At 52.7% G+C, this 23,395-nt stretch overlaps 1 protein-coding gene across 11 annotated transcripts in view; it reads right to left on the reverse strand.

Annotated features, from left to right (window-relative positions):
• Window positions 1-1,870: 1,870 nt before the first annotated feature.
• Window positions 1,871-23,395, reverse strand: part of FOXE3 (forkhead box E3) — a 34,354-nt gene continuing 12,829 nt past the window's right edge. For 5 of the 11 annotated variants that reach the window (XM_082433553.1, XM_082433547.1, XM_082433552.1 and 2 more), the window contains 2 exons: window positions 20,195-20,341; window positions 1,871-18,363 (listed from right to left, as the gene is read on the reverse strand). In XM_082433553.1, the coding sequence (XP_082289679.1) occupies window positions 5,080-6,033 (954 nt within the window). In that variant the 5' untranslated portion in view covers window positions 6,034-18,363; window positions 20,195-20,341 and the 3' untranslated portion in view covers window positions 1,871-5,079. The other 6 variants (XM_082433544.1, XM_082433551.1, XM_082433549.1 and 3 more) reach the window with 4 other exon arrangements.

Genomic DNA, 23,395 nt, shown 5'->3' on the forward strand with positions numbered 1-23,395 from the left:
CACCTGTGAGCGTTGCCTGCCGCCCTCAGGCAGAGCAGTAGGGAGTCTGGAAGCTAGGACCCCAGACTTCCTTTCTTCCTTGCCCTCCTTCTCTTCTGTTCCCAGCCCTCTGTCTTTGGGACCTCTTGGTCCCACGTAAATGGCTTTGGAAGTAGTCAGACTTTTTCAGTTTGCCAGTCTGGACAGGGATTAGGATGGAGGAAAGGGGATTTCATAGGAACTGGAGCAGCAGACTCTCCCCTCCCTTCCTTCAAATCCCAAACCAAGCTCACCTCCTCCAGGAAGAATTCCTTGTGAAACTCACCAAGCCCCAGCCCCTCCTCAACTCAGGGAGGTGGTCTGATGCCCAAGATGGGGCCTGTGTCTCCCTGAAGCAGGGTCCAGGCCTCTTGTCTCTAATTCTCTTCATCCTCTAAACCCCAAGTCCAGCCTCTAGACAAGGGATATCTCAGGTGTGCCCAGCCCTGGCCAGGCTGTGCCCAGCCCTGGCCAGGCTGCCCAGTGAGGGAGATAGTGGACAGAAAAGACACAGACCCTGTCCTGGGAAGCCCCCAGCCGGGCGGGTCAGAATATCCTTACCCATGGTCGCAGTGGCTTGATTAGTTACAAAGGCCATCCCACCCAGGCAGAGAGGCCAGGGCACATTCCCCCTGTTTCAAAGGAGCCTGAGGCTGAGCTCAGGGCAGAGACCCAAGCCAGTGAGTGACCAAGGTGACCTAATAGCTCCCTCATCTTGTCAGCACTCTGCACACTATATTGTCACCCGCCGATACTTGACTCTTCTGAACAGGGCAGTGTCTGATTCAGCTCTCAGTCCTCAGCTGGGGAAGGGCACACAATCAGGGAGCTTGGAGAGAGTTGTGAATTGCTGTGAAGGACAGAGAAAGGAAAGGCCTTGCCTAAGTGTGTGACCTGGGACTAGACCCCAGGTTTCTGACCCCAGCCCAGCACGCTTTCTTCTCTTTCCCTCTTACAGAGTGGATCAATCCTTTGCACCTAGGACTGCTCACCCCACCCACTTTCCAAGCCCTTCTACAATGGGTCAGCATCAAGGGCTGCCAAGAAGAATGGGGGAGGACAGAAGATCTGGGAGGGCTTCCCAGGGGAGGTGGGAACTACAGCCAGTTTTCCTCTTCTAAAACAAATCACTGGGCTCCCCATGAGCAAGTGCCTTTCAGCCACCAGAAGCCACCCCCAGCCCAAAATAGCATCCAAATGGATCCTGGCTTCCTTCCACTGATTTTCTGCTCAAATCAGGTGCATACAAGGTGGCCAATAGGTGGCGCTTTTGTCTCCACAAAATTAATGAGGGGAGAAGGGGGTAGAGATAGAGGAGTTCAGGGAAAGGGGAGAGAGAGGGGAAGTGTCCAAGAGGGAGGAAGTGGAAAACTGGAAGAAAAAGGAAACCAGAACTTGTCATTTGTCTTGGAAAAGTAGCTTTCAAGATCAGGACTGTGGGTGTGAGTTGGGGGGGCATGGATATTGGGGTGAGCTGAGGAATTTTATTGGTGTCTGGAGCTTTCCATCTAAGTTTCCACCTCCACTGGCCTCTTTCTCAGAGGAAGAGAATGACTTTGGATGCAGGGGAACCTGGAGTCCAGTTCTGAATCAGTTACTTTGCAGCTTGACCTGGGTAAGTCACTTAACCTTTATGAGCCCCAATTTCATCATCTATTAAGTGGAGCTAAGAATTCTAATAATGCCATCCTGCATTCCAGGAATAAACTGTACTTGCTTGATTGTGCATTTTTGTAATACCCTACGGGCTTCAATTTGCTGATATTTCATTGAGGAACTCTGCATTTTCTTTCATATGTGAGAATGTATTTTGCGTGTTCACCCCTTCTTTATCAGTTGTTTTTTAAAATAAATTTATTTATTTATTTATTTACTTATTTATTTTTGGCTGCACTGGGTCTTTGTTGCTGCACGTGGGCTTTCTCTAGTTGCGTGGAGCGGGGGCTACTCTTCGTTGTGGTCCGCAGGCTTCTCATTGCAGTGGCTTCTCTTGTTGCGGAGCACGGGCTCTAGGCGCACAGGCTTCAGTAGTTGTGGCATGCGGGCTCAGTAGTTGTGGTTCACAGGCTCTAGAGCGCAGGCTCAGTACTTGTGACGCATGGGCAGAGTTGCTCCGCGGCATGTGGGATCTTCCCGGACCAGGTCTCAATCCCATGACCCCTGTATTGGCAGGCAGATTCTTAACCACTGCGCCACCAGGGAAGTCCCACTTGGTGATTTTTTAAAGACAGAATTGAATTAGGGTTTTGTTTTGTTTTTTCAACACCTCCCAAGGTGTCAAAATTCTTAAGGCACTCTATGACATGTAGCTTTCCAGACAATGAACTCTGTAAGGGCATAAACACTCTCGTATTTGTATCTGTATTGGCCTCAGAGCCCAGCACAGGGCCTGGCACACAGTAAGCCCTCAATGGTGTTGAATAAAGGAAAATTAAAGAGGCATTTTTGAAATAAAATCTTTCTGATTTTCCAGTTCAGTAGTGACCTTTCTAGTATTTCTGTGCAGACATTTCCCATCTTGTCCTATTTCAAGATCCCAGGGACAGAGACCTACATGGTAGGGGCAGGAATTGAATTCAGAACTCAAGAAGCACTTCCTGGCTTCAGTAAAGTAAGAAGGGTCCTCACTTTCCCTTCCGTGGAAATTTTTTGGATTTAGAAGGAATTTTTCAAGAAGTGCTGTGAGGCAGGAGGAGGGGCTGTAACACCATTTGGAGCAGAAGAAAGTTTGCATTTTCATCTCTGTGGAGCTCTACTCCTTAGAGAACTGAGGGCAGGATCTTCGATACCTGTTGGGCCCCAGGGAGGGGCAATTTTCTTATTGGACCAATGGGGACCTAGTCTTCACCTCCACCTCTTTCACCTCTTTCAGCTCTTTTGCAGATCACCACGAGGACTAAAAGTGAGAATGGGTAAGAAGGTGCCAAAGTACTGTCAACCCAATCATTATTCAGTAAGTCAGGCACAATATTAGACACTAGGGAGTCATTCACTCAGTCAGTCATCAAATATTACGTGAAGGACCACTATGCATCAGGCAAATTAGATCTGACTCTTGCCCACAGGGGTTAATAGCTGAGGGAGCGGGGTCTATCTAGGGCATTTCATACCAGACTGTGCATACCTACTGCCCTACCTCCAAAGAGGGCCTTCCCCGCCTTCTCAGATTTCCTGAACCGGTCTTCTCTATGAGCTGCCTACGCTCCATGTTCACCCTCAATCACTGCCCCGGAGGTTTAAACTCTTGTATCTAAGAGAGGAGCACCAGGCACGTCCAACATGCAAATCACGTTCACCCTGGGCTCAGACACACTGATCCCCTCCCCCGCCCTTCCCCACACCTAATCCAGGCCCTACTAGACTGAAAACCCTGGGGCAAAGGAGCTTGGAAAAGCCTGATGCTTAGCATTTGGGTCAGCACCAGAGAGCAGGATAGGGTCAAAGGCCAACTCCCTCCCTCATGCTGCAACCTCCTAGTCTCTGCTCAGTGCTGCCCTGTCCTTGGTGCTGGGGACAGTCATGAGTCAGGTCAGGTCCCTGCTGCCCCAGCTCCCAATCCAGCAGGAGAGGTGAGACAGGGGCCATAGTTGATGGTGCAGAATCAAGCTTCATCCAGCGGGGCATGTATGGTTCTGCAGCCTGGTCCCACTCCTTAAACTAGGGAGTAGACTTTTAAACTGAGCCCCAGCCTTGGCACGGTGCCTTTCCTCCAGAATACTATGCATATACTAATCACCCGGGAATTTTGTTAAAATGTGGAATCTGATGATTCAGTAGATCTGAGTTAGAGCTTGAGATTATGCATTTCTAACAAGCTCCCAGGTCCCTGGGACCTGGACCACAGTTTGAGTGGAAGGCTCTAGAGCTCTTGTCTCATTTCTCTGAGAACTGATTGGTAATGTCTCTTCCCCACGGATCCATAAGCTCCTTAAGGCAGGGATCTTGCCCATTTGTTTAGTGGTATATTCCCACTGCTTGGCACATTCAGTAAGTCCTTGTTGGAGGAGTAGCCAATGCTCCCTTATCCATGGGAGCTGGGAATAATCCCACACAGCAGACAAACCCACTGGCCAAATACACTCATCTGCACGCCCCATCTCATCTCTACCAGCCTCCGCGGCAGGTGGTGGCATTTTACCAGGCCTACTATGTGCACAGCTATGGCTTAATCACATCCTAATCCTACTTCATGAACCTCTGCCTAATAACTCACAAGGGGCTCACCCCATGTGGTGACCCAAGATCCTGAGCAAAGCTCCCCTCACTGCCTCCCCAGACCACTCCCCCAAGTCACCAGCCGACACACCGGGCCCAGAGGAAGGTTTCTTCTTTCTTTTTAATTAAACTAGTTTTAATTAAAAATAATAATAACCTAACAAGTCCCAAGTTTTCCAGATGGTGGGGCAGCCCACTAACTCCCCTTGCAGTCAAGGAACCCCTGGTGCTGCTTGTCTCAGAGATGAAGAACTGTCCTCAGGGTCTGCAAGAGCTCAGCCAGGTGCGTCTGTGTGGAAGGGGAGCGCTCTCCCAGTAAGAAACCGAGAACGTACAGATAACTGGGGGTGCAGGGACAAACTTGTGGGGGGATGAAGGGACAACAGCAAGGGAGTCATAAACCCAGTCTGACCTGGGTATAAAAACACCAGGGAAGGTTAAAGAAATGAGGAGCCAGTCGGGAAGTGGCTTGAGATCGGAGGTCCGGCTTCAGAAGGCTTGGAGTTCACCAGAAACCTGAGGTGAGGGCTCACAGGTGGTGATCCAGGCTCCCCAGACGTGGGACCCAAAAGAGCGCTGGCGGGTGGGGGGCGTGCACAGTGGAGGGAGAAGAAACGGGGGCCTCACAGTTCGCGGTGGGGAGGGGGGTTCAGTCCGGTGGAGAGACGGCGGGAGGCTCCCCAGAGATGGGGGGCAGAGACAGATGCAACAGGTGTGCTGAGTCCATCAATCAGAGCTGGGAGCTCCGAGGTGCGCTCCAAGTCAAGGGGGCAGAGATGGGGGCTCCCAGGCAGCGCCCCGTCCCGGGGGAGAGGGGCCCGAGCCACTCCGCCGGGCTGGAAGGGCTCACAGGTAGCGCTCCAGCCCCGGCGCGTAGCCCGGCGGCCGCAGGTAGGCCTCCCCCGGGCCGAGCGGGCCGAGCGCGGCCGCCGGCCCTGCCAAGGCCAGCAGCGGCTCGACGGGCAGCGGTCCGGGGCCAGGACGCGTCGCGGGCAGCCCCAGGCGTTCGGGCGGCGGCGAGTAGAGTGGCGGGGAGGCGGCTGCCGCGCAGGGCGGGAAGGCGGCGTCGGGCGCAGCGCAGCAGGGCGGCTCGGGGGCGCCCAGCCCCGCCAGCTCGGGCGGCAGGCTCACCAGGCTGTCGACGCTGAAGAGGCGCGCGGGCGGCGTGGAGCCCGGAGCGGCGGGAGGAGGCGGCGCGAGCAGCGCGGGGCCGGGCGCGTAGGGCGCGTAGGGGAAGGGCGGCGGGCCGGCGGCGGGCGCGGGCGGCGCGGCAGGGAGCGCGGGCAGCTCGGCGCGCTTGAAGCGCTTGCGGCGCCGCAGGAAGCTGCCGTTGTCGAACATGTCGGCGGCCGCCGGGTCGAGCGTCCAGTAGTTGCCCTTGCCCGGGTTGCCCGGCTCGCGGGGCACCTTGACGAAGCAGTCGTTGAGCGTGAGGTTGTGGCGGATGCTGTTCTGCCACTTGCGCGGGCTGTCGCGGTAGAAGGCGAAGCGCTCGGTGATGAAACGGTAGATGGCGGCCAGCGTGAGGCGGCGGCCGGGGGCGTGAGCCAGCGCCATGGCGATGAGCGCGATGTACGAGTAGGGCGGCTTCCCGCGCTGCAAGGGCCGCCGGCGCCGGCGGCCCGGGCCCGGCGCCGGCGCAGGTTCCGGCTCCCCGCGGCCCGCGGCCCCCTCCTCGGGCTCCGGCCCGGGCTCAGCTCCGGCAAGCGGCGACGGCGGCGGCCCCGACGGCGCGACCGAGGGCGGGGCCGGGAAGCCCGAGAAAGCGGCCGGCGGCTCCATGTCGCTGCGCCCAGGCATGAGAACGTGGCGGGCTGCCCGAGCTCTCGGAGAGAGCTGGGGCCGCTGGCCCGCCTTATATGGACACGGCCCCCTCCCCCTGTGCCCCAAACCAGGGGCGAGGGCTCGGACCTTCTCCGCTGGCCAGCGCCTCCCCTCTAATTTGCCTTCCCAATCCTCTTACGATGCTGACAATTCTCCCCCATCCCCATCCCCATCCCCACCCCCAACATTTCACCCCTCCCTTGGTCTCGTCCCTTTGGGTCAGTCAGTCCCAGACCCAGCCTCATCCCTTCCTCATCTCCATGGGGTCAGTCCCTGGCCCTGGCCCCATCCCACCAGATTCCGTCAGCCCCCTTCCCTTTCCGCTCCTCCCTCAACCTCCACCCCTTTGGCTCAATGCCAGTCACAAATCCACCCATTGAGAGCACTCTCTGGGCCCCCTCCCCATTATGCTTCTCCCAGCCAACTCCTGTCCCCTCCATCCTTCTCTCCTAGTCCCCTCCCGGTCCTTCCAACCCCAGCTGGGGCAGAGATGAGAGCCGCACAGGGCCACCTTGCTAGCCCTCAGCATCCTGATACTGTGCTGGTCGGGGAGGTGCCAGGCCCACCCTGGGACATTAGGCAATGGAGAAAGGTACGGTGGGGGAAGGGGAGAGCAGGAGGCCGGCCTGTCTCAGGGGTGGATGTTTCCTGGCTCCAGGGTCAGCATCTCTGCTGTCTGCTACCTCCCCCACAATCTTGTCCCATCCAGGCCAGCATCCTTTGAAAAAACAAAATCGTGAAAAGTGGTCCAGCTAGCAGATTTGGGAACTGGAGGACTGACTACTTTAAATCAAGAGCCCCCTAGAAAATCTATAACTTGGAATTGCCTTCTGGCTGCCTCTTCTCCATGCATCTTCTCTTCTAGAAAAAGGGCTCCCTTTCTCACACACTCATGTCATGCACACTGGGAAGATGCACAAAACACAGCCTGCACAGCGCAGAGTTCCAAGGAGCAGTTACTGGGTCAGAGAGTGACCCCCAAGTGCTTCCACAGACTGGAGGTCTGAGGGAGCTGCTTACTGTCCCAGAAATGCCAGACTCGCATCTCACTGGGGAAGGCGGGGTGGTCTTAGTCTTTATTAAAACCTGGCTCTAGGAAATACCACCACCCACCACACGGTTCAGAAGAGATGCAACCCTGAGCCTATTTCAGGAAACTTTTCCAAAGTGACAGGAAAGCCAGACCTGGCTTGGAGGGAACTAAAGGATGAAAGAGCCTTGTCTTAAAGAGACTTGTCTGTCTTAGAGATAGGCAAGATCAAGGGAACAGGGCTGGGAGTAGGTAAGGCAACTGAAGTGGCCCAGATTTAAGGGGCCTCTCACTCTTGGGGTGGTGCAAGTGCGGGGTTGGCATTTGAGAGCCTACCAGTTCTGACCCTGGTGTGGAGTGCCCCTGGGTACAGATGATCAAAGCTAGCTATAGCAGCCAGAGGGCCTAGGACTTCAAATTCCAAACTTGAAGCTCCAGGACTCCGCTCTCCCAGCTCCAATCTCAGCTGATAATATACCAGCCACCATTACAGAGCATTGTGTATGTGGTAAACACTTATGCACATTAGCTCACTTAAACGTGAACACCTTGAGAGGTAGGTACTATTAATACCCCTATTTTGCAGATAAGGAAACTAAGGCTTTGAGAGGTTAAGAGACTTGTCTAACCTGACACAGCTAGTAGGTGGCAAGTGGGATTAAACCCAGAGTTCAGTGCACTGGCACCAAGACTAGGAACACCGTAGCCTAAAGCCGAGACTGTAGAAGTAATTTACTCTGGAGGCCTTCCAGCTCTCACGACTTCAGCTGCAAAGTTGATGCCTAGCCTCTCTGCTGACCTCCAGGTCAGCATGTCCAAGTGTGCATTGGACATGACGCTCAGACTCATGCACCCCCGACCCCATCCTCCTCCCCTTCCTGCATTTCAAATCTCAGCCAGTGGACCCCTTGCCCCTCACCACCCAGATCAGAAATATGAACACCATCTCGGGCTCTTACCTCCCCCATCACTGCAATCTGCAAGTGCTGTCAATTCCACGTGAATCCAAATCCGTCCTTCCTTCAGTTCTCTTGGCCTCATTAGCCCACATCATTCATCGAGCACTTCTGTGCCAGGCCCTTTGCCAGTGCTCAGGGGAGACAGAGGTGAAGAGACTCACAATCTGATGGAGAGATGGACACACAAACAATTACAACTCGGAGAGAGGCAGGCAGAGGGGGCTGTAGAAGCAGAGAGGAAGGAGAAGATGACACTCGGAGCTCTAGAGACAACCCCTCCCCCCCGCCACACTCACAGCAGTGAAGAGTCAGCCTGGTTTATACACAAACAGACCTGACCTCAGTACCCTCTCCACCTTGTATCCTACTGCCTGACACAGGCCTTAGGAGCATAAGATGGTACAGTCGCAATGAACAGCTGACCAAAGAGGAAGGCAAGACAAGCAGCGGCAGCAGCAGGGAACCTGGCTCCAAGACCTGAGTGACCTGGGCTGCCGATTGTTCATTTGAGCTGCAGTTTCCTCACCTGCCAAGAGGAACAATAATGGACCCTCTCAGTGTTGTTATCAGGTTCAAATGAGATCATGTATGAAAGTGCCTGGCCCACATTAGCACCTGGTAATAGGAGATTTCCTTTCTACTACACACCTGGCATGTCTGGTATTAAACCAGGAAGGGAAGGAGAGAGGCAGAGCCAGAGAAGTGATTTCAGAGCCTGCATATTTTCAACTAGGTGTAGCAGAACCCTGAAGCTAGACTCAGGCACAGAACCAGAGCCACCATCTTTCTCACCTTCCCTTAGGGCTGAAGCTCCCCTTCCAGATGCCTCTCCCACAGCCTCCTGGGGTAGGGGGCGGGTTGTGGAGAATGGCTCTTATTACCTCCCCTGGCAGACTGCAGTTTTCTTATACTTTCAATTTTCCAGTCCATGTGTAGAGACTGGGACATAGTATATGTTCAATAAATGATACTGAATGTGTGGTTGGCTGTGCTACTCTTGGGAAGGGTGGGGGCAGGGAGCTGGGTCAAAGGGGTGAGAACCCAGACTTTTCCAGTTCTCTGTGTCTGCCTGGCCCCCTCCATTGGGCCTGCTTCCCGGAGCCAAGCAGGCCGGTGTCAGGGAGTGGCCCAAGGGCTAATCCTTGTTTTCAGCGTGGCTGGGCCCTCTTTTCACAGGCCCTGGGCCGGACGGGATGCGGCTGAGCATCCGGGCATAAGATGGCCAGTGAAGGCGGCCCCTTTCTCATGGGCCTGGATTCCAGGCGGCCCAGCGTCTGAGTGGAGCCCCTGGGGCGGGAGGAATACAGTGGCTGGGCTGGGCAGGCCTTTGTCTGACCACGTTGGGTGGATATTCAGGCTGGCAGGAGGGATTAATGGCCAGGGATTGGCCCTGGGGCCGGCCTTCCCACTGCCCTTTGGAGGCCAAAGGCCCAGGTCAGGGCACGCAGTGTTGATGGCTCCCTAGATAGGAGTGGAAATTCCCACCCTGTCCAAAGCTGTTAGCATCAGCCCCCAAGGCTCCCTGCCCCCAGCCCCACCTCTACAGAGGCACCATGAGCCAAGATGGGCTTCGAGGCAAGGAGCAGAGGGTGGGAGACCGAGCTTCCCAGCCACTCCGCCTGGGAGAGAGGGCTGAGGCTGAAAGTCATTTCAGGTCCTTGCCCCAAGATTCACAGCCACTCTAGGAGGGCCCCCTGACTGCCTCTCTAGAGCTCTGGAGAGAAAGAACTATGTTAACCCAATGAGGGTTCAAGGGACCAGCCTGAGCTGTCACCAGACCCCATAAGGCTTCCTAGAAAATTTCTCAAATACCCCTAGTCTGAGCACTCTAGAGCCATTTATTCCTAAAGCCATCCATCATAGCAGCCACAGAACCCATAGCCCAGAGGCTGCAGAAGGGGCTCAGGAACTCAAGGAACTCTCAGAGACACCCTCACCTCAAGCCCTGCCACCCAGGGATCCCAAGGGCTGCTGCAGGACCTCCTCTCTCTTCCCAGACCAGAGCTGTCCAAGATGGTGGTCCTTCCTCAGAAGCCTGGGGCAGGGACTTCCCTGGTGGTCCAGTGGTTAAGAACCTGCCTTTCAATGCACAGGACGCAGGTTCGACCCCTCGTTGGGGAACTAAGATCCCACATGCCGTGGGGCAGCTAAGCCCATGTGCTCTAGAGGCCGCGCGCTGTAACTACTGAGCCCGCGCACCACAACTAGAGAGAAGCCTGCATGCCCCAACAAAGAGCCCTTGCGCCACAACAAAAGATCCTGCGAGCAGCAACTAAGACCTGACGCAGCTAAATAAATAAATAAATATTAAATAAAAAAAAAAAAAAAGGAGGAGGAAGCCTGGGGCAGACACTTGCAGCCTGGCGAGGGGGCATATTGGGTGCCCATTCTGGTGTGGCCTTTTCTAACCAGGCTTCTGCTGAACTAGGGATGAAAGCAGCAGCCCCAGCCTTACCTGCAGAGCCTGACCGCTGCAGTGCTCTCTGGGCTGGGGGGCCTGCGCCAGCCTCGGGAAAGGGAACAAGGGCAGGCCTGACTCTGGAGAGAGCATCAGAGAAGAACCCAGGAGGAGGTTGCCCCTCTTGGTGCCTCTTCATACCTCAAGCACTTCCATTCAGCAAACCCCGAGGATCTGTGTCCAGGCTGCCCTGGGTCCTGAGTCAGTGATGAATCAGACTGTCCTCTCCCTTCACTGTGTGGTCAGTGTGTGATGCGGGCAGAGAAGGGACTGCAGGGGCACAGAAAAGGGAGCCCACCCAGCCTGGCAAAGCCAGAAGGCTTCCTGGAGGGGGTAGAACTCCAGCTGCAGGGGTGGGGGGCGAGCAGGCCCAAGCTGGATGAGGGCTCATTCTCTGTGCCCCATCCCATCTCATCACTGCACTTACCTCACTGACTCTCCATGTGTCTGTCTCCCACACTAGACTCTGTACACTTTGAGGTCAGGTACCATGTCTCACTCATATTTGGATCCCTAGCACTTAGTATAGTGCCTGGCATAAGTTGATGGCAGATAAATGTGAATCAGATGGCTGGAAGGATGGCTGGCTACCAGGACAAGAAAACCTCAGGTGCAAAGGTCTAAAGGCAAGAGGATATAGTCCATTCTGGGAAGTGCAAGACTTTCAGTGTTTTTCTACTAAAAATTAGATGAGCTAATATGTGTAAAGTTCTTAGGACACTGCCTGGAACATATCAATACTGTGTGGAGCTATTGTAGCTGTTGTTGTTTTTCTTGTTACTATTATAGTTCACTGTGGCTAGTGTAGAGTGTCAGGGGACTGAGACAAAGAAGGTAGATGGAATCAGATTGTAGATGACTTATTTGCCAGGCTAAGAAGATTACTTCTTTCTAGAGACAACAGGAAGCCTTTGAAAATTTTTCAGCAGGGGAGTGACAAGATCAGATTCCTTGTTTAGATCAGTGTGACAGGAGAGACTGGAGAGTGAAGAGGCTGGAGGCTAAGAGACCAGATGGGAGGCTGAGCATACGATGCCATGTGAACCGAGGCTCTGCTTCTGCGAAAGCATCAGACCCTTCACACCCATTCACTTCAGACCAGGGCAGAGAGAGGGCCTCCAGCATCCATCTCAGATGGTACCTTAAACCTCAACTTTGTCACACATCCAGGAACTGGCCATCACCCTCTCCTCCTTTCTCTCCCTCTCTGACCACCTCCACTCACCAAGACCTGTTGGTTCTCAGAAGTTTCTCTCAGTTGTTGTCTCTTCTCTCGTCCCTCTGTCTCAGTCCTTGTTCAGGCCAGTGTCAGTTCTCACGCTGCCGACTGCGGTAGCCTCCTGGCTGGGACCCCTACCTCCCACTCCGATTCCTTCTCTCCTCAGCAGCTGGAGCAATGCCTCATCGGTTAAACACGTGCAGTGGCTCCCCATCAGCTCAGAAGTCAGCTGAATCCTTAACACGGCTGGCAGGGGCCACACGACCTGACCCACCCGAGGCCCCACCACCTCCTTTCTCCCCCGTCCCCCTGCACCCTGTTTCCCCCTCAGCACACACACACACGTTCTCTACAGAGGCACTTTCAGCAAAGTGCGAGGTCCTCTCCCACTCGGAGCCTTTGCTAATTGAAGTGAGCAAACCCGCTTTGCCGGCTTTGGATACAAAGGCAGTCTCATTTACTTTTCCAGCCAGCCCCTCGATCTCCTAAGACTTTAATTAATGGGAAGGCCCATCTTTCCCTCTGAAAGATTCCACCTAACCTGCCTGGTGGACTCCTCCTTGTCCTTTGAGAACCATTCACAGAAGATATCATTTTTTCCTCCGGAAAACATTTCCCCATTTCTCCTTCGGCAGGCAAAAGGCCCACCCGTGCCTCTGGCCTGACTGAGCCTTAAGCACGTGCTCTGCGTTTGCTTTCCTCTGTGCCCAGTTCATCCCTGGACCCTGTGCCAGGCTGCAGAGCTGCACTGCTCAGTGAGCATTGTTGAGTTACTGACTGACTACCTTGCTGAATGAATGAATGAATGAACGAACGAACGAACAAACAAATGACCACAAGTGTCTGGAAAGGGAAAAGATCCCTGTGCCTGATTTCCAGCTAGGAATCTGCCTCCTGCCCTTGCTGCCTCTCTGCTCAGCTCTGTGGCCCTGGGCCGAGACCTCCAACGCAGTCCTTGCCTCTGCAAAGTCCAGACTCGGTTCAGGCTCAGACGCAGACAGTGTTGGTGCAGCCCTGAGCGTGTAATTCCAGCTGCTCCTAAACCACACACCTGGCATCTGAAGCATGTTCCATGTCATTTGGGACTGTCAGCGTTCTGCCATCCACCTCACCTGCACCCTAGGCAATCTCAGGGCTCTCGGGCCTCCCTGCTTCTCATTTCCAGGGTAGCTGAGGGGGAGCGGTGCCGTCAGCCAGGCCGGCTGAGCCAAGGGAGTCGGGCTGGAGAAGAGTGAGTTAGAATCCACCGCTCATTCGCTGTGTGATTCTGAGCAAGTTGCACAGCTCCTGTGGTCCATGTTAGGCACATAAACCCAGGGCCTGGAGAACTCTGAGAGGACCTGGGCCACTGATTCCCAACCTACAGGCCCTTTAGCTAAAACAAGGCATCTGAAAACCACGTGGCACCCTGTGCTGTCTGTAAAGAGGACGCACAATGTATCTCACACATAGGTATGAATGCTTTGCAAATGGATGTCGAAGCTGCTGTGACTGAGAAATACCCACAGTGAAAAGCTTTGTGGTCATTTTAATGTTTAATCCATTGGTGGATACTAGAAGCACAACTACTATCTTATGGAGTAGCTGAGAGGTTTTTTTTTTTTTTAATTAATTATTTATTTATTTATTTTTGGCTGTGTTGGGTCTTCGTTTCTGTGCGAGGGCTTTATCTAGTTGCGGCAAGTGGGGGCCACTCTTCATCGCGGTGCGCGGGCCTCTCACTATCGTGGCCTCTCTTGTTGCAGAGCACAGGCTCCAGACGCGCAGGCTCAGCAATTGTGGCTCACGGGCCCAGCTGCTCCGCGGCATGTGGGATCTTCCCAGACCAGGGCTCGAACCCGTGTCCCCTGCATTGGCAGGCGGATTCTTAACCACTGCGCCACTAGGGAAGTCCCTTGATCCCCATTCTTAAACTACCACTTTACTCCAATATACCTTCTTCACAGTTTTGGATATTGAGGTCCAGGAAGGGGAGAGACTTGCCTAAAGTCTCAAAGCAAGTCAGTGCAAAGCCAGAAATGGAGCCTAGGACTCTGTCCCCCAACTCCTCCTTCTCTGCACTTATTCAACGGTATTTACTAGTACCTGCCCGTGGCTGACTCTGTGCTGGGCACCAGGGAGCCAGTGATGGAGAACCACGGTCCTATCCCGAGGGGCTGACATTCTCTGTCAGGGAGAGGAGACACTGAACAAAGACTTTATCCTAACTCCTCAAAGAAGCCATGGGAGGACTGGAATCAGGAAGTGATGTGATAAGATTGCTGTTGTCTAGTAATCACTGCATTTGCAATGTGGATGATGGACCAGAAGGGTTTTATCATTTAGGATGTTTTGGGCTTCAAGTACAGAAAATCTCAACTCAAAGTGATTTAGGCTGTAGGGAAATGTGTTTTCTCCCTAACAAGAAGGTCAGAGGCAGGATACAGTTAGGTCTCTGGCTCCCCTTTTCTGTGATTCTCTTGGCTCTGTGGTCCCTCGTGGGTTGGCTTCATCTTCAGGCTGGTGACAGATAATTACAGCACCCAGAACTACAACACTGAGTTCCAAGTATCCAGAAGAAGAGAGGTTGTCTCTTTCTCTGCCTATTTCTTAGGAGAGGAAAGCTCCCCTCCCCCCACTCCAATGTCTCCTCAGCTCCCATTGGCCAGAGTTGGATCACTTCCCCACTCCTAAACCAATCACTGGCAAGGAGGAATGAATTACAGGTTTGACTAGGACTAATCAGAACCTACCTACTCCCAGAACTGGGAATGGGTCACTTTCACATGAAGTGGGTTGCTGTGTGTTAGAGAGTGGATACTGAAATAAAATAGGTTCCCTTAAGAAGGAGGAAGGGACAAAGTCTGTTATAAAGAGAGAAGCGAGGAGGCTGGAAGCCCAGCCTGCAGTCCACTGAACAGGGCAGCTTCTATAGAGCACTCGCCTCTCTGCCTCGGGTGTCTGCCTCCCTACCTGGCTCTCAGCTCCTTGAAGGCAAGGCCTGGGACCCAACCTCTTGTGGATCCAGGCACTGGAGTCACCAGAGAGGAAGAGGAGTGGTTAGAAGAGCCAGCGTATTCCCACAGTAGCAGGCACAGGCTCTCATTGAGAAGTGCCCCCAAGCAGGGGCCGGAGGAGAACACCTTGTGAAGGATCACCTGGCTGGGTGAGCTGGGGCGATCATCTCGACCTCCCTGAGCCTCAGTTTTTCCTTTAGAGACCTGGGAGATGGTGTTCTTGCTCTCTAGCCACATTCACGTCCCACAGAATCTTCCTTCTCTACCACCTTGGATGAGCCTCAGCGTGGGGGATGAATGAGGAGGGGTTAAGAAGAGGGAAAAGTGGGAGACGGGCAGGTAGAAAGACTAGAACTGGAGTGCTGGAGCTGGCTCCCACCAGCTGGTGAGATTAGCGCATCTCCTCCCAGCACCGCTTTCAGTGACATGTTGGTAGTTTGAAATCAGTCACGGTGGGAGGGTTTACACCAGAAATTGACAAATGCTACAAATCAGAAGCTACTCCCCTCTACTCCGTGCCCCTCCCCCCAATCCAGCTGTTCAACATTCACCAGCCCACCACTTGGCAAAGCACCAGTGATTAAAATAATAAAGCTCAGACAAGACCGAGACTCTCCTTTGTGGCTGTCGGAGGGCTCCAGGGAGGGAGGCCCTAGAGGGCAGGGCCCCGGGGGAGGGGGAGGAGCAGGCATTGACCTGTCCTCGCTCTGGGACCCCTTAGCTCACACTCCTGGAACCCTGTGTCTGTGTCCAGCACTAGGCCAGAGCCTTACAGAACATCCCTAACACAGCAGCTGTGAGCCAGACCTGACCACTCCCCGCCCCCCTCCATTTTATCCTGAGTTCTAATACTTAGTTCTTATTATTTGATTCAGTAATTCCCCTGCTAGGAATTCACCTTGAGGGATGTGCTCTCACGATGCATGTTCATTCAGGGATGGTCATCACTGTGTAATTTATAATAGGGGAAAAATTGAACCTAATGTCCTGCAGTAGGTTTGCTCTGTTCCTTGAAACATTGGGCAAACGTTGAAAGTAGAACATTTCTGAGGACTTTTTAATGACACGAGGAAATATTTTTGATATAATGTTAGATATAAAAAACAGCATACAAAAGTCGCACAGTATGGTATCAATGTTTATGTATACATACATAGAAAAAGAATGGGAAGAAAGTACACCACAAAATCAACAGTTTTATCTCTAGGTGATAGATTGGGGTCATTTTTCTTTCTTTCTTTCTTTTTTTTTTAGGAATTAAAACTATAAACATTATTCACCCAGTTTTGCTCTTGAGATATATGCACTTTGCCGTGTTATGTGCTAATACCTCATTTAAAAGTTTTTAAAATTTATACATTTGATACACCAGAAACCAATAGCAGTTGCCAAGGTAGAAGAAAAATGGTGTGGTTATAAAACAGGAGTGAGAGGAAGGCATTACCAGGGATTGAACCCAGGCCCTCAGCAGTGAAAGCGCAGAGTCCTAACCACTGGACCACCAGGGAATTCCCCCATTTGCATCTCTTGAATTGAAATCATATGAATGTATCACAAAGACGGGTTGATTACATATTTAAAAAATAGAGAATAAGCATTCATGAGTTCTTTAACAAGAAAAAAAAATGTTAATTTCCAAAACCATCCCCAGTTTACAGATGAGGGTATGGAGGTTCACAGAGGTGGGGCAGCTGCCCAGAGTCACCCAGCCAGGAGGTAGTTCCAAGCCCAGGGCTCATCCAGTGGCAGCCATCGCCGAGTGTGTTTGGGGCTTGAAGTTTGCAAATTACTGCTTCCCTATAGACTCATTACTCATTATAGATGCAGAAGCTGAAAATACTCAAGTTTAGAGCTCACCTCCCTCACCGCACCGTCATCTAGAGCGTTGGCTCCCAGCTTCCCGCCTGGCACCCTTCTTCCTCCACCGCACCAGGCAGGCAGGCAGGCACAGCCTCCACAGCAGTCTGTAAGGCAGAGATCCCCTAGACTGCCCCTCTGAGGCCCAGGAGGGCAATCACTTTCCCCACCCCAGCCCACCCCAGCCCACCATATGTCTCCCTAAGGACTAGAATCCATGGAAAAGTCTGGAACCTCAGGCAGGAAGAAGGAAGGGCTCTCCCAGAGACAAGAAGCAGCATCTGGAACAGTTTCTGCTTTGGAGCAGGCGTGCAGTCATTAGGAGGGCTTTGGCATGTTTGGGGGCAATAACTGCATATTTTCTCCAGGGTGCATCATTAACCGCTTCTGCTCAGAATGTAATGAGTGTGTTTCCTATGAGGTGGGGATGTTTACACTCCTCCCAGGCCTGCCTGGGCTGCTCTTCTGTCATCTGCTTGGCCTTAGGCTCCAGGCCTTCCTATTTTTAGATGGATCCAACAGCGTTAGGACCAGCCGCTGAATGCAACTGTGAGCGTGGATTTCGTGATGGGACCAAGGACCAATGGGGCAGCCTGCTAGGGGAAGAATCATTCATTCCAGGGCTTTACTGTGGTCAGAAGTCACTTCTTTTCATCCCTGTTCAAAGACTCCACCCTGGGGATTTTCCAAGCTTTAAAAAGTGGAGTTTTTTCTTGTTTTCCCAGAAGTTACATAGGTGGAAAATACAAATAAGGTCATCTCCTGTGTCCCCTCCCCTCCGGCCCCAGGCAGCTACTTTCTCTCATTCTCTTTTGGACCCTTACAAAGGCAGGTTCTTCTGCCTGGAATGCTCTTCCTCCTCTCTCCGCGCCCACCCCCATCTAAAAAACTCAGCTCCCGCCACCTCCTCCAGGAAGACTTACAAATGAGGATATGTCTCCTTCTCTGACATCCCCACAGTTTTTGTGCTTCCCTCTGTCACAGCCATTACCACACTCAGTACTGAATGGTTGCTTAACTCCCTCCCCTGCCTAACTCTGAGTCTTGAGAACCGAGGATGGGAATTATTCCTTTGCCAAGAGTCTCAGTGTCCAACATAGGGCCAGGGACAGAATAGATGCACAAGGGATGCTGACTGACTGACTAATTGATGGAAAGAATAATTAATGAACATAGTAATAGAGCATCAGAGATAAAGGGGGAAGGATGCAGCCCCATTATTATTTTTTTAAATTAATTTATTTATTTTTTGGCTGCGTTGGGTTTTTGTTGCTGCTCGCGGGCTTTCTTTAGTTGTGTTGAGCGGGGGCTACTCTTCGTTGCGGTGCGCGGGCTTCTCTTGGCGGTGGCTTCTCTTGTTGCGGAGCACGGGCTCTAGGCGCACGGGCTTCAGTAGTTGTGGCATGTGGGCTCAGTAGTTGTGGCTCGCGGGCTCCAGAGAGCAGGCTCTGTAGTTGTGGTGCATGCACTTAGTTGCTCCGTGGCATGTGGGAACTTCCTGGACCAGGGCTCGAACCCATGTCCCCTGCATTGGCAGGTGGATTCTTAACCACTGTGCCACCAGGGAAGCCCCCCCATTATTTTATAGATAAGGATACTGAGGCTTAGAAAGGGAAGGGAGAAGGTATTATCAGGAGCTGTTGGTTCGTGGCAAGGATGTAACTGGATTTAGTGATGTCTGGAACCAAGTACTCAAACATCCTCTTCATGTCAGCATCACTTTTCCAGACCACTTTCTCCACAAGGTTGGGGACCTGGCTGTTGGCAAGCTTCCTGCTCTCACAGTTCTGCAAACAGAGACAAAAGGGCAGCAGTTAGAAAAAAGCCCCTGAGAAGCACTTTGAATGATCCAATTTGGGACCCATGCTCACTCCTTGCAAGTCACTATCAGAGGATGGCAGCCCCCAACTAAAGGAGAAGCAATTCTCCCAAACACATGAAGGCATCACAGTCATGACCCTTGGGGGAAATTGCTGTGAGCAGGGCAGCCACCCCAATTTAAATCTACGAGTCACTAGCATTTCTTGAGCATCTCTGTACCCAACCCTTGTAAGATATTTTCATGCCCATCTCTTACAATAACTCTGTGAGGTAGGTATCATTATCCCATTTCATAAATGAGAAAACTGAGATTCAAAAAGGGTAATTGGCCCAAAGTCCAAGAGAGTTAGGGAGCCCAATAGAACACTTAGACCCACCCTCCTCGGTGTACAAATGAAGAAACTGCAACCCCAAGAGGAGGGTAGGGACTTGCCTGAAGTCACAGAGTAGGTCAGTGGGATAGTCTGGAACTGGAATTCATGAGCACATAGTCACATTACATTATTAGATACGTAACAGGCATCTTTGGGGTATCTGCTCTGCTCATGACAATTCCTTTCTCTCAGAACAGACCACTCACCAACCCCCAGGACTGTGAGGAATGACTCCCAGAGGGGTAGCCTGGCAGCCGTGTTAGCACCATGTGACCCCATTCCCCTACCAAAGCTGACTGGGCCAGAGTGGGACACCTGCTCCAATTGGTCCAATCACCCTCTCTTGGAAATGTGGAGATTCTTTCCACATGGCTGGACATGATGGGTGCTGTGAACTGTCATGTTTTCCCCCATCTGATCAGAGGGGCAGAGAAGGCCAGTCTGGGAAAAGAAAAGAGCAAAGAGGCAGAGATAGAAGTGGGGAGAACCCCCACCCCGGGGTCTTGAGCTAGGTCAAGTCCTTTCCTGCGTTAGGTCACTTGAGTCCCTTGTAATCAATCCCCCTTTCTTTGGTTAAACAGACTCTAGTGGACTTCTTTTTTTTTAATTAATTTTTATTGGAGTGTAGTTGATTTACAATGTTGTGTTAGTTTCTGCTGTACAGCAAAGTGAATCAGTTATACATATGCATATATTAAACAGACTCTAGTGAATTTCTTGTTGTGAAAATAGCATCATTCTACAGCATGTGACAAAGCACCTTTACTGAAAAGGGGTCATTGAGTGAAGCCACATGGTTACTTCAGGCATTTCAGGTGATCTGATGAGGAGGCCAGAGTGAGGTGGAGTGGTTAGGAGGGCTTCCCTGGAGGAAGCAGGACTCCTCTGTCCTTGAAGGATGAGATGCTTGTAAGCAGGGAGAGGAGAGGCAGGAGCACATCCAGGGGACACTTGAGATGATGCAAGAGAGGCTAATTTGAAGGAGTCGAATGTAGGGCCAAGCAGGGCAGTGAAGTAGCAAACAAGAAAGACAGTGGTCTTCTGGTCCCCTAGGAGCCATCCAAAGCCATCCGAGGTGTCCGGTGGATGCAGGGAAGGATTGGGAGGCATTAGCCCCTGGGAGGGTTCCTCAGGGCTGGTTACAAACCGAATCGCTGTGGTGAAAGCAGTTACATCCCACCTGTGCTCTAGGCTGACATCAGGCATTTTGCCATTTCCTGCCGGCGCCTCACTCTCCCGCCTCTGTGACTTTGTGCAGTTCTACCAGCCTAGGAGCCCTTCCATCCAATCTCAGCCCAGCTTAAAGGCTACCTTATCCCAAAGCCTTTCCTGTCACCACCCTCAACCCCCAAAGTGTAATCCAGGTTTTCTTTCTGCAGGTTCCCTCTTGGACCCTCTACTGTGTAGTTTATATAGTAATTACCTGTGCAAGTGTCTGTTGTCCCCAATAGAATGTGAGCCCTGAGGCCAAGACTCAGATCTGATTCATCGCTTCTCCGTTGCTTAACACTGGAGCCGGCCCACAGTACGCGAGAGTTTGCCACACGCCTGAGTGCAGCCGCTGTCCACGCTAACCACGGGAAGAAGTGATGTGTTTGCTGCCTCCTACCAACCTCCCTCCCCCACTTACCAATCAGGAGAGAGAGCAGGATGTGAGTGAGCAGGGATTCGTCATCCCATGGTGGGGGGCGCTGTGGAGCCGGGAGCTGTGTGTGGATATGCGTGTGCGTGCGTGTGTGTGTGTGTGTGTGTGTGCACATGAACACGTGTATGTGCGTGCATGGGTCTGTGCTGGGAGCTCTCTGTAGGTTGTCAGTCAAGGAGGGCTCCTCCCAGAGCCTGGCAGTTGGCAACACTAGTTGTGTCACTAGCTTTGTCAGCCATCCCCCACCCCAAGCTTCATTCTAGTCACATGGTCCTATGATGGGTCAGCAGGCATCGGCCCGGAGGCTGATGGGAGATGTAGTCAATAGCTCCAAAGCCAACCCTGTTTGGCCCGGAGCCCAGGAGGGGCTGGGGCTCAGCAGAAATCAGTCTAATCCTCTGTCACATGCTGCCCCCAAAGGTCCTGTTCATGTCTGTTAACCTGCAGTTGACATTCAGGTTGATTAGATGCTTCCCTTCCTCACACTGCTCCCCAAGGCTGTGAGGGGCCAGGAGAGAAGGCGGAGCAGCTATTTGAAAAGAGACTGGATGTTGAAAAGTTCAACAAAGAAGAAAGGGGCTGGAAAGGAGCTGGCACTCACCAAGCACCTACAGGCTCCGGCTCTAACAGATATTTCATCCCTTCCTCCCGGCAGGTCTAGTTACCCCTTCTCCAGCCCACAGACAAGGAACCTAGTGCTCTGGCCCTGAGGTGGCTTGCCCCAAGGTGAGTGGCTGGGAAGAGGCAGAGGAGGGGGGACTCGAACCCAGTTTGCGGACGGCCGCCCTCTCGTCACGGAGTCCCGTTGCCTTTAGAGGGTCTAGAGGTGGCACCCCAAACTTCTCCAGCACCTTTTCCTCCTGAAGCTTTGCGGCCCAAACCCTCATCACCCTACATGTCCAATCCTCTCGCAAACAGAGGATATTTGTGCCAAATTTCCGCCAACTGGCCTGTCTGGCCTGTGGTCAGATCACCCTCATTCCACCTGCCGCGTTCCCGCCAGCGTTTACCACAGTTGAGTCACTTAGTCCTACAGGTGACTATTTGCCTAACGTCTGCCTCTGCCACCAGACTCTAAGTTCCACAACGGTGGGGGCTTTATCTTTTTCTCTGCTCTCTCCACATGGTTCATTCACTCGACAGATATTCATTGAGCACCTACCATGTGACAGCTGCTGTGCTAAGTGTTTGAATATAATCGTGAAAAAAAAAAAAGACAAAAACCCCTGCCCTTTGGAGCTTACCTTCTAGTGTAGAGAGACAACCAGCAAATCTTAGAGTGGACTGTATCTCAGAAGGTAATGGGCATGACGGACAGAAATAAAGTTGGGGGGGATAATAGAGAGAGTAGGGGTGCAATTTTATGTAGGGAGGTGAGGAAAGGCCTGGAAGGAAGTGAGGGAGGGAGGCATTTGGATATACCGGGGAAGGGCCTTCCTGGCAGTGGGAACAGCAAGGGCAAAAGCGCTGAGGTGGGAGGGTCCCTGGTGTTTTCCAGGGACAGCAAGGAGGGCCAGCGTGGCTGGAGCAGAGTGGGCGAAGGGCGGGGCATGCGAGCCGTGCAGGAGCCGCCTTCCCTTTGATTTGGAGAGTGATCTGATTCAGGTTTTAAAAGCACCACTCTGGCTACTGTGGTAAGAATTGGTAGTTTCTGATGCACGTCAGGGATTTAATAGATATTTTTGAATGAATGAGTAGAGGAGAGTGAGAGGGAAGAAAGAAAGGAATTGCTATCGAGGGGAGAAGCTGGAGACGCAAACCCAGAGGACAGTTCTAACCTTGACACTCAGTGATTCTGAGTCCAGTTATGAGGCAGTGAAAGGCAAGAGACTTCTGCTGAGTGTGAAGCTTCTCCCTGCCAGGCTACCTTAGTAGATGTCCTGGGAGGTCAGAACACCTTGTCGTGGGAGGTGTGCAAATCAAGATAGATGGCCTCAGGAGAACCTGAGAGCTGCGGCTTTCCAGGGACTAGGGACAGCCTGTGCTCCCACCTCCGCATCTCCCCTCCCCTCCCGTCCTTTAGCTCAGACGTCGCTAGTGGGTGCAGCAAGATTCCTCTGTCTCCTCCTTGAGGACCTCCATCTGACCCTCAGGGATGTCAGGCCCTCTGGCATTTGGTCTACCTTCCTTAGGCAGTACCAAAGACAAAGAGGTCCAGGGAGCAGGCCTGTGAGGAAACACTGCTGCCGAGCATTTGGAGCTGTATTTGCTTGGGCCAGGAGGCTGTCCAGGGTGGCAGGCTCTCTGTGGGCAAAGTCCTGGATTCCAGGGAGCCAAGGCCAAGGCAGGCCAGGAATTCCTTGCCTTAATTTTTGCCTCTAATTCCTCCCAGAAATGAGGCATGTCAGTCCTCAAATTCTTGGGTTTTTACGAGGCGATTATGGTGATTACTGTAAATCTCCCGTGTGTTGTTTTCAAAGGGGCAATTAAGTGGAGGAACCAGGCACCATTTTCATTTCTCATTAAGTGATTAGGGTTTGTTTGGCAAATCCCAACATCTGTGGCCAGAGGCAGGCTCTGCCGAGCTTGACTTGGGCAGTGCACGGCCTCCACACACGGTAAGCGTCCAGCACTTCCCTTCTGCCCCGGCTTCTCCTAGCGTGAAGGAGTTGGAAGGAATCCTTTCCGTGTGCAGACGAGGAAACTGAGGCACAGAATGGGGAACTAACCCACTAATACCGCACCACTAGCAAGCTCTAGAGCCAGGTTCTGCCTCCCAGCGGGGGACTCCAGGCAGTACACCATGCTTCCTACCTAAAGAAGGAGTTTTCAATAAACTTGTTCCCACTGAGGCAGCTTCGCTTCTGGAAGGAGCAGTGAAGGTTCCGTCTTTAGCATGGGGTCATTTTCCCATCTGATTGTTCTTCCCCCTAGAACAACCACCACATCAACAAGGTATAGCCGACGCTGTTGGTTGCCCAAACGACAGCGATTCCCAGCCTCCTATTCCTTTGCCTACCTCCCACTAAAGAGGCTGTA

The sequence above is a fragment of the Balaenoptera physalus genome (genome assembly GCF_965194825.1).
Source record: "Balaenoptera physalus genome assembly, chromosome: 1".
Taxonomy (NCBI): Eukaryota; Metazoa; Chordata; class Mammalia; order Artiodactyla; family Balaenopteridae; genus Balaenoptera; species Balaenoptera physalus.